We start from the raw sequence: 14,207 nt of genomic DNA on the forward strand, positions 1-14,207 counted from the left end.
TTTCCTTTTTTTTTTTCTTTTCTAATTTTTCCCTCCCCTCTCTCTTTTCCAGCCAGTAAAGAGTGTCTGCCCCTTTGAACCGCTGGCACAGCGGCTGCACACACACCACACACACACGCACTCACACACGCACACCCAGCCGCCGGCTATAAATAAGTTAAGAGCCGGGCAGAGGGCGAGCAGTGCGCGTCTCCCGTCGGTCGCAGGCGGCGGGGACCGCGACCGCCCCGAGCACCCTCCTCCGGGGCGGCTCAGCCCCGACGCCGGCCTCGGGTGCCATGGCGTGCGTGGAGCGCTGCCGCTGCTGCGCGGGCAGCCGGCGGCACAGCAGCATCCTCTACAACATCCTCAAGAGCCAGGAGCAGGCGGAGGCGGAGAGGCGGCAGCCGCCGCCGGGGCAGGGTCCGAGGCAGGGGCCGGTGCCGGTGGCGAGGCGGGTGCCAGCGTGCGGCGGCTGTTCGTGCGGCTCGCAGCGGCGGGTGGCCCTGAAGAGCCCGCAGGTGGCGTGCAAGGCGGCGTCGGCCGTGCTGGTGAAGACGCTGCGCTTCGTGCAGAACGTGCCCTGCTTCCAGGAGCTGCCCCTGGAAGAGCAGCTCGTCTTGGTCCGCAGCTGCTGGGCGCCCCTGCTGGTGCTGGGGCTGGCGCAGGACCGGGTGCACTTCGAGACGGTGGAGAGCGCCGAGCCCAGCATGCTGCAGAGGATCCTCACCAACCGGCGGCAGGGCGAGCACACCCCGCCTCGGGGACCGGCGCCGGGGCGGCCGCACCCGCCATCGGCCGGCGACATCCAGGCCATCGAGGGCTTCCTGGCCAAGTGCTGGAGCCTGGACATCAGCACCAAGGAGTACGCGTACCTCAAGGGCACCGTGCTCTTCAACCCGGGTGAGTGCCCGCGGGGGTCCCCCGAGGGAGGTGGCGGAGCAGGGGGGCGCGGGGCGCAGTCCCCCTAGGGGTGGGGCCGCGGCCGCTGTCCCAGGAATGAAACATACCCAGCCCGTGACAGTGGCTCGGGAAAAGCCGGGAGGCAGCCGCCGCTCCCCGCCTGCTTGGAGCCGCCCTGGGGCTCCGTCTGTCCGGCCGGCGGGGCTCAGCGGCCTCTCCGGACAGCTCGGCACCCGCACAGCGGGGACAAAGCGGGGCAAACCTCAGGCTCTCAGGTGTGCCACGGCAGGGGAGTGCTTGTTTGGCTTTGCGTTGCATTACTGTTCTTTTTATTTTCATCCATCGTTTCTCTTCCTAAAGACTTCCAACAGCTCTACCAAGTGGTTACCATGTCAGTTACTTACCTGGAAGGTAGCTGGATATGGCACTTCCTAACTATGGCTGTACCAAGTTGTATTTAGCACTTCTGCCTTCACACTGTTGCACCGAAAAGCAAAATCCCTCTACTCCCACTCCCTCAATATCCTCAGTGTAGTTCACTCGGAAACTTTCTATCATATATTGCAGTTAATACTTGTTGCCGCTTGTTATCTGGAGCTACTTAGAAACTGTTGTCAAAAGATGCCTTACTAGAGTAATGCCTTTTGTAGAAGTGAACAAGTTATTAAACAAGCTTTTTTTTTTAAACGTATATATTTTTTATTGTTATCTCTGCTATTTACAGATTGTACTTGTCACTGCAAAGGCATTTTGTACAGCATTCTTCAGTGAAAGTTTCTGTTATCAGCTAATTATTTTTAACATTTAAATGAATGTTGGCAAATATTGTAGTTCACTTTTGAATAGCAAGGAGTATTGATTGTCCTGAACCACCAGCATGATAAGATTTTGAGCTACACTATAAAATTTGGCTCATTGAATCTGCATGCAAGAAGTCCTCTAGCAATTTCATTTGTTTCATTCTTTGTGTGATAAATATAATATGTAAGCTGAGTGTTTTATAGATGAAACTTATGTAAACAAAATAATTTATTTTTCTTTTCAGATTTACCTGGACTGCAGTGTACACAGTATATTGAAGGACTGCAGAGGGAAGCACAACAAGCTCTAAATGAACATGTCAGACTCATTCACAGAGGTGATGAAGCCAGATTTGCCAAGCTGAATGTTGTTCTATCCTTGTTAAGATCTATTAATGCTAATGTGATTGCTGAACTATTCTTCAGGCCCATTATTGGAGCAGTGAACATGGATGACATGCTTTTGGAAATGCTTTGTGCAAAATTATAAAGGTGTGTAAAATAATGAAAATAAATTCAATGCAAAGGAAGCCCTAGAGCAGAATAGTGTAAAGTACTGTAAATAAACTAACTTATTGTTTTTACATAGTATTTTTGTATTCAATAATAAAATATTCTTTATATTCTGGAATTATTTTTTATTAAACACAGTGTTTTTGGAATAAAAATATAGTCATCACAGTAAGCTTTAAGGTTGCAAAGAATGCTCATAACCCAAGTTGACTGGCTATTCTTTTACCATGTCTCTGAATAAAGATCACACATACTAGATTATACTTTCAAGATTAGTAATCCATGCTCTCCCCCCCCCAAAAAAAAAAAAAACAACAAAAAACCAAAAAACCACCACCACCAAACTAGTCTAGGTTTACATTTTAAACATAGTTGGCATGCAGAAGTGGGAAATGAACAAGCCGTTTGCTTTGCATGTTCTGGTGATATTAGAATAGGATACTGTAATCACAATTCTGCTCATAGTTCAAATACCAGCTCCATCAGAGGCATACTGCTGTGAGTGAACTACTTCTATTGACTTGAAGTCAACAGACTGAAAGTCTGTAAGGAGTATTAAAAAAATACATTTTATTTGATGTGAGGGAAAGCATATTATGAATATTTTGAGATTTAATGAAGCTTGGGTAACTTGTGGTAAAACATTCCATTCAACACATGTTGGGCTTCAGGGGAAAAAAACACACACACACACACTTGAGTCCCCAAAACAACAAGCAAACAAAAACAACTGTAAAAATATCCCAAAAGCAAATGCTGAATAGGGTGGTGAACTACTGGTGTGGACTCGACACTTTTCTTTGCTTTTCATCTAGGCATTTGCTGGTAAGGATTTTGGTAGCTGGATTCTTCAAACTAATTCCTATAGAAATACACAATTGTTGCGCTGACATGTGGTGTACTCATTGGTTATGTCCATCAGGATTTGTCAGCTAGCATGAAGATGTCAATTAAATGTCAAGCTTACACTTTTTTTTTTTTTTTTTTAATCTTGGATTTGGACTTGATCCTTTCTCCCAAAGTAGTTGTGTTTTTTTTGAAAAAAAAATATCCCTTTTTATTTTAAAATTAAAAAGGGAAAATCAAGAATTTAACAAATTCCCATTTGTTTTGTGGCTTACCTTTCTCCATGTGCAGCTTGTTACCCTTTTCCCCTGGGGAATATTGGTAAAAAGAAACAGTGAAAGAAATGTCAGTGACAGTGTTCTCAAAGTAAAAGCAGTAAGTATATACGTGTATATTAACCACTTTTAACCACATTAAAATGCAGTTACTATAGCTGAGGCAGTCATTCTTAACAGCAGGTGTGCAGGGGAGAGAGGGAAGTGTTTGAAGAGCTTTCTTTTGCTGCCACCTTGCGCAAAGGATAATCTCAACTCCTGCACTCAGGTAGGTCCCAAGGAGGACTGTTGTCTTGTACCTACCCAGATAAAACGTGGAAAGTAGAAATAGCTGTAGAGGTAGCCAAACATTCATGGGGGATGAGTTCATCCATAAATATTGTCACTGAGGTTTGTATTGTCATAGCAATAAGGACATCGTCATGGACTGATGACCATTGCTGAGCAAACAAATCAAAGCAGCAAAAAAAAACACCCTTCCTGAAAACTCATGGTGTGGCTTAAATGCACGCTCTTCTGGTGCTCACATAACTCTGGGTAGGGTTGTGTGTCCTAAGAAGCTTCCCCAGAATTCCAAAGAACAAAAAGAATGTAAGTAAGGTGCTCGTCACTACCAGTTCAGACTTCAGACCACTCCAAAAAAGAGCAGGCTTAGTCTCTGTTAAATAAATGCTTTTACATGTACACACACATGCATGCACACACATATAACAAATGTAAATATATTCATATGGAGAGTATTTACTCTGTATGCATAAATGTTCCGTGAGTTTACAATAGCTTCTGAGCATATCTAGTGTCTCTGCAATGTAAATGTATGTGTTACAATATGAGTTTACAATACTTAGCTTTCAAGGGTGCCTGACAAAGAAACCTCTTTTCCCAAAAGCACAAAGGATGTTGATAAAATGTTTAAAGAGTGGTTAGTGGCAGCAGATGAATCTTGGGTAAAAACTAAAAAGATTAAACAGGCTTGGATTAAAACAACTTTGTATACCACTGAATTTCATAATACACTGTTCACACTTAAAAATGGAAATAAATATTTTCTTTCCTGCTGAGTGGCAGAAGAGGCTTCTTGGCAGTACTCATAACAGTGAATTGTAATAGCTGAACCTTGGTCACAGGCAAGGATTTTCAGCTGAACAGTCACCTTGAGACGTTTTGGATCTATTGTGCCACTAAACACAAAAGTTTTCATGACTCAGGTGGACCGGCTTACATCTCCAGGTTGATAAGCAGGAATATCCCTCTCTGAGCAAATTCTGCATTCCACTCAATTTTCTGAAGTTGTCATGAAAAATGTTGCTTCTGTGCACAATGAATCCACCTTGAACTTAATGTACTCCATCATATTTCTCTCGGACCAGCAGCACTGTTAGTCATTTAGCTATTGTCTATTCAAATGAAAGCACCTGGGAACAGTAAATAGGAAATCTGAATGGGAAAAGTAATTTATTTAGACGTTCTTTGCCTTGCCATAGCAGAGAACTGGCAAAAATGTGTCTCCTCATGGGTCAAAGGAACAGGAATGACTATGCAAAGAATTTAAAAAGACTTATAGGAGAAACCAAGATAAAAACTTGGGATCCACACAGGAACGGGAGAGAAGAAATTGGTATGATTCAGGAACAGAGTGAGGAAGGGTATGATTTTAGTGTGGAAACAATGTGCCAAGAACTGACTGGAAGCAAATGGATAGAGATTATAATTTGCAAAACAGGCCAGAGCTGGAGCAAAAGGGTGCCTGTGGGAGTACTCTGTATCAAGTCCAGAAAATATTGCAGAGTAGGGAAGAACCTACTTGAGAAGCAGATGCAGAGGAGGACACAGGCATCTTCACCAACCTGCTGGGACTAGATGGCTTCCTTTTTCCTCCACTGGCACCTGAGCTGCACTGGCACCTGCACAGTAGCAGCTGTGCAGGAGTGAAGAGCAACCTGTTCAGTCGTCTTCTGTGAGGATATAGTGCTTGCTGAAGTAAGCAAAGCTACTCCACTGCCTGGAGCCTTTGCCTGTCAGTGCTCTAAAGCCCAAGTTTTCATTGGGAAGAGTTACTGGGACAAATACTTTTCTGCCTTGACTCTGTCCTCCGCAGGGTGAGTGAACTCTGTGTTGAATGTCCTACGTGGCTATGGCTATTGCCACCTCAGAGACACGAGAGAGGATTTCTGTGGATGTCCCTGGCAGCAGGTGTAGACAAAGCTTGCAGCCAGTCCCATCTTATGATGAGCAGTGCTACACTGTGCTGTGAACGCAGCTCTGCTGGCAGCAGCATAACATCGGCTAGCGTGGTCCCCTTTTCTACCCTTCCAGCTCCTGGTGACTGGTGCCTGTCCTACTGGCTGCCTGCTGAAACTGAGGGCAGAGGTGGTTCTGCACCCATGGGTCTGTGTGAGTGGGAACAGCCACGCCTGGCACCCTCCAAAGTGACTGTTCTGCACCATAAAAGGTCTCTGCAGAGGGATATGTAGGGGCAGAATAGGTCTCAGGAATGGAGTTCCACCACTGCTGCTGCCCTTCAGCATCAGAGCAAAGGCAGGTGACCCTGTGGCTTTTCATATCCATTGGAAAGAAGAATGAGCAGGAGGGGAAAAATATTATCTCTGCAGCTGTTTCAGCAGCTTGTGTTCAGAGTGATTCAGTCTTGAGACCTGTGCTGTTCTTGTGTTTGTGGGGCTGGACAGTATCTGCAAAATTACTGAATATGGCACTGTGATCATGTCCTCATACTTAACCTGCTGAGACCTGGGCACCTTGTGTAGATCCATGCATGGATTTTGGTCTTTAAGTTTCTATTAAGCATCTGAGAATGTATGAGGCCAGGTTTCTAAAGTTCATTTTATTTTATTTTTTCCCTAAAGGAAGGGGATTCTCCCTGACAATTTTCTTTTGCTCCACATGTAATGTCTACACTCCCAGGTACTTAGCACTGCAGGAGCATGCTCAAGGTTGCTTGGGAGCTGCTGTGCTAGACCCACTCGGGACTCAAAGCCCACAGGGTCACATGAGGGGTCCTTTCCCATGGCAATGCTGACACTGCAGCTCCAGTTTGACATTGCCACATAACTGTGTTTGAAACAGGGGCAATATATATATGGTTTCTCACAAGGTGTAAATCTTGTGCGATCAGGTCAGCAAGGTACATACGACAACAGTAATCTGGCCATGTAAATCAGTAGCTTTAATTTATCAAAGGCATCTGCACTTTTTCCACCAAAAAGAGTGGCAAAATACTTGGCTGGATTCATTGAAAATTGTGTGAAGGGGAAGCTGTCTATTTATGCATGGATTTTTTCCCCTCACTCGCTTAAACATACCAGTAATTTTCCAGTTCAATTATAAAAATGATTTCTAAAAATGTTTATGTATTTTCTCTATTTGCTCCCTATCCCTGTCATCCCGGGCATGAATCTTCTGAGCACATTTTTCAGCCCTCGAACTATGTTACAGACATTTTAACTAAAAGCAGCCTCCCAGGCAATTTAATTATGCAGTCCTCCCACTGACTGCCTCAGCTAGATAGAAGCAGGGCTATACCAAAAAACATTTCCTTCTGCCTCAGCAGAGCTGCCCATTGCTTGTGGTCAGGGCTGTAACACCGGCAGTAGCTGGCTTCTAATCACAAAGCACCATTCGGCAGGGGTTGCTGCTGTGTGATAGCCTTTTCTCTGAAGAGATTTGAGAAAGGATAATTTAGAAACCAGCTTGCACTTGTAGTTAATATGGTTATGAGTGTTTCTTTTAGGTAAGGAAAGGCAAGGCATTTATTCATAATCTTCCAAGTTTATATATATATATATATATAATTTCCCCCAGCAGTTTGCTGATGTGGATAGACTATGAATGCTGGTAATGCTTAGTGAACAATAACTCTGTTCACAAAGGAATGATTCTACAACTTTAATTTTCTTGTTATGAAATGGCCTCATGTACCAGTTTGAATCTATTAGACTGTCAGTCATTTCCATCTCTCTTTAAAGGTAGAACTTCTTCCTCTAGTGGATCTTCTGAGTGTTGTGATAAACAGCAACAGAATAAAAATAAACAAAAATGAAATGAAATGAAATGAAATGAAATGAAATGAAATAAAATAAAATAAAATAATAAAATAAATAAAAAAGTCAGAAAGCCAATCTGTTTTTCTCTCATTGAATAAAAGTCCTGAACAGTGTAAGCAAATACTGTATCAGGACATTTTGAAATTTTGAGATGCAGTTTGAGATCTGCACACACATATTGTTGTAGCAGTCTTAATATTCATTTTATATTGTCGAAGTCTAGAGTTTTAAGTCTGAAATGTACACAGTTAAGTTTCAATAGCTAAAACCACTAAAGGCTTGTAGAAGAACTTTGACAACAATGTCCTTAAATCAACAAGCACAGTGAAGACACAGGGCTATAACGTGTTAGCTGGTACCGCAGGCAAATCTACAAATCGTTCACATTGTTGGTATAAATCAGTAGTCATTTCGTTGCTTATGTCAGCAGTGAAATTGGCCCGGATATTTTTAGATATTCACACTGTGTCTAGATGAAGGTAAATAACCATACAAATGTTTATACAAGCACACATGGCATACAGACACCTGTTTTTCTGTGTGTGCTTATGTTATTTACTGATTTTACAGAAGGAAAATGACACTAGCTTCAGGTTCAGAAAAAAAAAAAAAAAAAGATACTGCCCTTTCATGTTATCTTACTACTCACTGTTTTGTCACATAGAGGGACTTTCATCTTGCTTAAACTGAGCTGTCTGAAAATTTGACATCCAGTCGATGGGGCATCTAGTCTCTGTCTGGAGTGAACGGAGAAGCACAAGCGCCTCCAGATGGCGTTTGATCCCAGTTTACAGGTTTTAGGATGGAGTCAGTGATTCGTACTTTATAGAAAAAGGCTAGACACAGATTATACATTAAGCTATCAGTCTCTACAGTTAGGTAAAGTGAGGCCTGGAGCCTTTGGTGTCACCCTCATTTCTGGAAGAGATTAGATATCTCCCAGTTGACAGATCTTTTTCTTATTTTTGACACTGAAGTCAGCACATAGGACTGAATGGCAAAGTGACCAAAAAGATCAGTACTGGAACTAGGATTTTTTTTTTTTTTTCCATCTTATCTTTATCAGGAAGCCATAGGAGGCTTTCTGAATGGTAGTGGGAGGTCATCTTTAGGGATGACCTCTAGAATGTTGGGGAGCATTGTTGCTTTTCTAGTGTCTGGAATGCTTAGGTGTAAACCTTCCTTCTCATTTAGTTGACTATCAGATAAACAAAAATTCTGCTGTGTGGGGGATCTGAGCATGAACATCTGCTCCCAAATTAGAGTAAGGAAGCTTATATGACCTGTACTTTATGAGTTATTTGTGTCTAAAATCCAGACCCCCCAAACTGCGGAGAAATTGAGGAATTTAAGAATGATGGCTGAGCAGGCTCTTGTAAATGAGTCCTAACTCTTAAGAAGTTACTGTTTGTAAGCTGACTTGCGACAGTTTCTTCCTGTCACCTCTGTGATATTTGCATTGTGAACAGAAACCTTTCACTGACGTTTGCTATGGACAAGTTATCACAGCCCAGTTAATATTCAGTAACTGTTTAAATTAAGGTAACTGGACTGCACCTCTGAACTCTAAGACCCTTAATCACGTGGAACTAATCATTCTAGCTAGAAATTCTGCTCAGAAACAACTCATATATAACAACTCCTGCTCGGTCCGTAGAGTTGAGAATATTTCTGGGCCCCTGTGCCCAGATGCCCTGCCCTGTGAACCTGCGGTGTACACCTGTGGTGTGCCAGACATTAGCTTTCTCAGTTCTCTCTGTCCTCCTCCCCACTTCATAGTGTTGTTTTTTGTTTTGGTTTTGTTTGCTTTTTTGAAAGTGAATTGTGATACCATAGAATATCCTGAGTTAGAAGGAACCCACAAGGATCATAGAGTCCAACTCCTGGGTCCCCAAAGGACCACCCAAATAAATCAGACCATGTGTCTAAGAGAGTGGACCAAATGCTTCTTGAACTCCGTCAGGCTCGGTGCTGTGACCACTTCCCTGCTCCAGTGCCTGACTACCCTCTGGGTGAAGAACCTTTCCCTAACAAGCAGCCTGACCCTCCCCTGTCCCAGTTCCATGCTGTTCCCTTGGGTCCTGTCGCTGTCCCCAGAGAGCAGAGCTCAGTGCCTGCCCCTCCACTCCACTCGTGAGGGAGCTGCAGGCCGCCATGAGGCCTCCCCTCAGCCTCCTCTGCTCTGGGCTGAACAAGCCAAGGCCCCTCAGCCACTCCTCATAAGTCTTGCCCTCCAGACCCTTCACCATCTTTGCAGCCCTCCTTTGGACACTCTAACAGTTTAATATTTTCCCTATACTGTAGTGCTCAAAACTGCACAGAGTACTTGAGTACTGATTCCGGTATTGATTCCAGTCAGGTTGTTGAGCTGCACTGCCAGGAAACTAGTCTCTCAGGGCACACTGCAGCAGGCAGCACTTACTTGAGATGAATCATGAAAGGGGCAGAAAACTCTGCTCAGTATAGAGTTCATGGTTCTGTTTATCTGTGTCTTTATTTATTTTTTTTTTTCCTTTTTCCTTGTTTTCATTTTTTTTTTTTCTAGTTTTACTGAATGTTGGGGAAAACATTGGATGGTATTTGCTACCTTAGTTATGGGACAGACTTAGAGCCTTTATAGGTATAAAGCAATTACTGGTTGCGTGAAGTAGGCACCTAAAGTTTTGTTTTGCTCCCAAAGAATCCAGTAGGCTTGGACTTGGTATGCTCTCAATGTTTCTTTAACATAAACCATAGAGGAGTAATTCAGCAAAGAAACCCTTTTTCTATCAGTTACTTTATTACAGAACAGTAAAGGTGACAAGAAAAAGAAATGAAGAGAAGCAGTAAAGCTGAAATGGGTTATAAATTACAGTAGGTGTATATTCTGTTCTAAATAGTCATATGGCTGGAAGGGATTTCAGGTGATCACTTAATCCACCCCCCGTCCTGACAGGATGAATTATATACCATATCAGAAGAACTTGTCTAACCTAACTCTAAAAGTTTCAGTGATGGGGTGTCTAATACACCCACATTCAATCTATTTCTGTGTCACTACACTTAAAATTCAAAAGTTGCCCAGGAATCTAAGCTGATCCTTCTGTATTGTAACACAGTCCCCTGTTTTCTCAATTTATTCACCAACCACACAGATAAACTTTATGACAGAAGACCATTGCATAGCTGAAGGCTATTAATCTTAAACATCATTTTGTGGAAAGATACATGTCTGGATTCTCTTAGATGCTCATTTTTCCTAGACCTCTCACCTCTCCTAGACACTCATTTGGCCAACATCTTTCCTGAATGACAACTCCCAGAATTTCTATTCAAACAACAGAAAAAAAAAAAGTACTTATTAATAATATTCTTCTAGAATCCATTTACACTATTGTGTCATAACTTTTTAAACAGCATAGTGAATCCTTTGCATGTAGTATTTTAAACTTATTTATTTTGTATCAGTCTGGCACCTTCTGATAGTCAACAACCTGCATTAAATCATATTTTCCAGTTGCAGTTCTAAATAGTCTACATAGAAATAAATTACATTTTGGTAAATGAGAACAGTTTTTTAACCTCAAGGTTGTAGTATTTGATGTTAAATACAGATGTATATGAAATGTCTCTTAGATTTTCTTTTTTTTTCAAGGCAGTCTTGACACTTGTGAAATTTAAAAACTAGACTGTTCAAAACACTTAGAAATATCCTAGAGGGACTGTTCTTAAGCTATCAGTGTGGGTGGGTAAGCTCGGTGGATGAGTAATTTCAGTGCCTGATTGCCTCAAGTCTATGAAATGCAGTGCATTACATCAGTTCATTACAATATCAGCATGCACTGTTATCTCAATGACCATTATTATGTTTTTCTGAGAGAAACAGGTTTCACTTAACAGTGGATTTTAATTTACTTCTTTAAACTGTCTTAAAAAATAGAAAGGAAAGAAAAGGAGAAAAAGAACCATACGCTTGCATAACATAGCAGTTCTGGTGGAATTAGTATGCAGAGAATATGAAAGGAAAACAGCTAATCTCGTTTGCAACATGTCCAAAGAAGAGTGCTTTACATCAGAAGTGAAACACTACAATTACTGCATAGCTTTCGCTTTGCAAATAGCACAGGGTTTTATACATCAGAAATTATACTAGAGAAGAGAAAAAATGAAGTAAAATAATAATAATAAATAATAAGACTAAAAAAAAAAAAAATCAGCAGATTAAATCAGCATATGATGGCTGTTACAGAGCCTGGCAAAATCTGCGACACAGCAGGTCTATGTCTGCTATGCCATACTCTGTCAAAAGCAGCACCCAAATGTGGTGAAGGAAACGTTAACGTTTCTAATCTTGGAAATATGCAATGGTGCCATCTCAATTTCATCACAAACCCATAAAAAGGCATCTGGAACACTTTCTCTTGTGAGAGCTCAGTGAAGCATGGATGTTGCTGCTCCATGTTTTCCCAGAGACCCTCACTTGACTGTTCACAGAGAGCCTGGGCTTCCCATAACACCATCACTGCCTCCAACAGCAGCCTGCCGTTTCCATCAACATCATGCTCTGCAGAATCACTGACATCGTGCAACACTGTGCTTTTCTACACATAAAACTGGTTAAAACTAAGGCAGCAGCAAAATACCATTGCTATAGCTGGGAAAGAAAACGCATAGTGTTCATATGTATTCAAAGAAGAGAGAAGAAAAAAAAAAAAGAAAAAAGCCACTGAATCCTGTTTCAGAACTTCCTTACAGAAATGGAAAAAAAAAAAAAAAAAAAAACAACCATAACCCAAAAGTCAAGGGAATTACACTAATCAATATTCACTTTATGCCTGTGAAAGAGGGATTGGGATACATGCTGACATTAGCAAAAACTTTCTTTCTTGCTCATGTGCTTTTCAATAACAGGCTTATTTTTCCTCTCTCTTGAGACTGAAATAGCCAATTAAGGTTTTTAAACATCTATGGATTTTTCCAGTAATCTGCACCATATTAATCATTTTCTGTGTCTTACAGTGGTGCTTCATGGAACTCAGCATTCTTTAGTTATGTTCTGTGACATCTTTCTGTTTTCCTTGAAATCTGATTCTTTTTTTGATCTTATTTTTTTGTTTGTTTGTTTTTCTTTATTTAAGTATTTTTCTCCCTCATTCATTTGCGTATGTATGTTGGTATAGCACAATAATTCCTGTAGAACAACACTTTTCAATACCATCCTATGCACACACAGTCACACAAATTTTGTGTGTCTAAGCAAGTCCTCATTACTGCTTACACATGCGGTTTTGAAAGTTGGACACAAAAAGCATTATTCATAGATTGAAAAACCTTCTTCCATTTGTAACTCATCTGTGTCTGAGTTTTCACAATCTAACAATTAAATGACAGGATAGAATCAAGATGCATTGTTGTATTTGAGTGGTTTTAATGGGAAATTTAAAATATGCAAATTATGGGTGCCAGCACTGATTGAGGACCTCACAGTGACCAGTGGACTCCTGGGGTAGGCATTATTTCTGACAGGTGAAATAAATCTGTCCTGCCAAAGGAAAGGACTGCATTCAGGAAACTAATCAGTATCCCTGCTCAGACTTGTTAAAACTGCTGTTCATTCCGTTAGAGGAAAATATATCTTGCTGGATCTGGCAGCTTGAGAGAGGCGAGGCCACTGCCACTCTGTGTCTCCAGATGCATCCAGTAGCGAAGCTGAAAATGTATGCCTAGCGGGCACCCACACAGAGAGCACACGTACACAACACACACATACATATATATGTATAGCCAGCTGGGTGCACAGATCGCATAGTGACACTCAGAGCACCCTCATGAGCACAGACAGCACCAGTGGCCTCATTGGTTCCCCTCCCTGGTGGAGCAGGACAGAGTTCCTTCAGCAGAAGTGTGTTTACCTAGGTATGAGGTGGATCCATCCATCAGCTGAGCTCATGCTCCCCAGCTGATGGCACCTGGACACACCAGTCCCAAGGCTGCAGCCCCACTCCAGGAGCTGACACCACAAACCCCCATACACCCCCCCCCCACAGAGCAAAGAGCCCCTTACCAGAAAACAACTGAAGATGGACTACAATAAGGAGGCAGGCAGACTGTGATGATCAAGCGTAGCTTGTCATCACAAGACCATGATAATCAGTGTAGCTAGCATGTCAAAGGAGGTGATTCCCCACCTCTGCTCTGCTCTTGGGAGACCCCACCTGGAGCCTTGCATTCACCTCTGGGACCCCCAGCACAAGAAGGATGTGAACCTATTAGAGTGAGTACAAAGGATGGACACAAAGATGATCAGAGAACTGGAACACCTCTCCTACAAAGAAAGGCTGAGAGAGCTGGGGTTGTTCAGCCTGGAGAAGAGAGGGCTCCAGGGTGACCTTATAGCAGCCTTCCAGTACCTAAAGGGGACCCACAGAAAAGCAGGGGAGGGACTCTTTGTCAGGGATTGTAGTGGTAGGACAAGGGGTAATGATTTTAAGCTAACAGGGGGTAATCTTAGATGAGATAAAAGGAAGAAATTCTTCACTATGAGGGTGGTGATGTTGTGGCACAGGTTTTCTGGAGAAGTTGTAGATGCCCTAATCTTGGAAATGTTCAAGGTCAGATTGGATGGGGCTTTGAGCAGGCTGCCCAGGTAGGCATCCAGACGGGCCTTGAATATCTCCAGAGAAGGAGACTCCACAACTTCCCTGGACAGCCTGTTCCAGTGCTCCATCACCCTCACTGTGAAGAATTTCTTTCACATGTTGGTGCAGAACTTCCTGTGCTCTATCTTGTGGCCATTACCCCTTGTCCTATCCCCACAAACCACTGAAAAGAGGTTGGCCAAATCCCTCTGT

The 14,207-nt window shown here is 42.6% G+C and overlaps 1 protein-coding gene across 1 annotated transcript; it reads left to right on the forward strand.

The window, feature by feature from the left end:
- Positions 1-101: 101 nt before the first annotated feature.
- On the forward strand, positions 102-2,308 carry NR0B1 (nuclear receptor subfamily 0 group B member 1). Its single transcript, XM_040531259.1, has 2 exons — positions 102-882; positions 1,928-2,308. Exons 1-2 carry the CDS (start codon positions 279-281, stop codon positions 2,170-2,172), a joined length of 849 nt encoding a protein of 282 aa, XP_040387193.1. The 5' UTR covers positions 102-278; the 3' UTR covers positions 2,173-2,308.
- The last annotated feature ends 11,899 nt before the right edge of the window (positions 2,309-14,207 follow it).

Source organism: Cygnus olor, chromosome 1 (genome assembly GCF_009769625.2).
Source record: "Cygnus olor isolate bCygOlo1 chromosome 1, bCygOlo1.pri.v2, whole genome shotgun sequence".
Taxonomy (NCBI): domain Eukaryota; kingdom Metazoa; phylum Chordata; class Aves; order Anseriformes; family Anatidae; genus Cygnus; species Cygnus olor.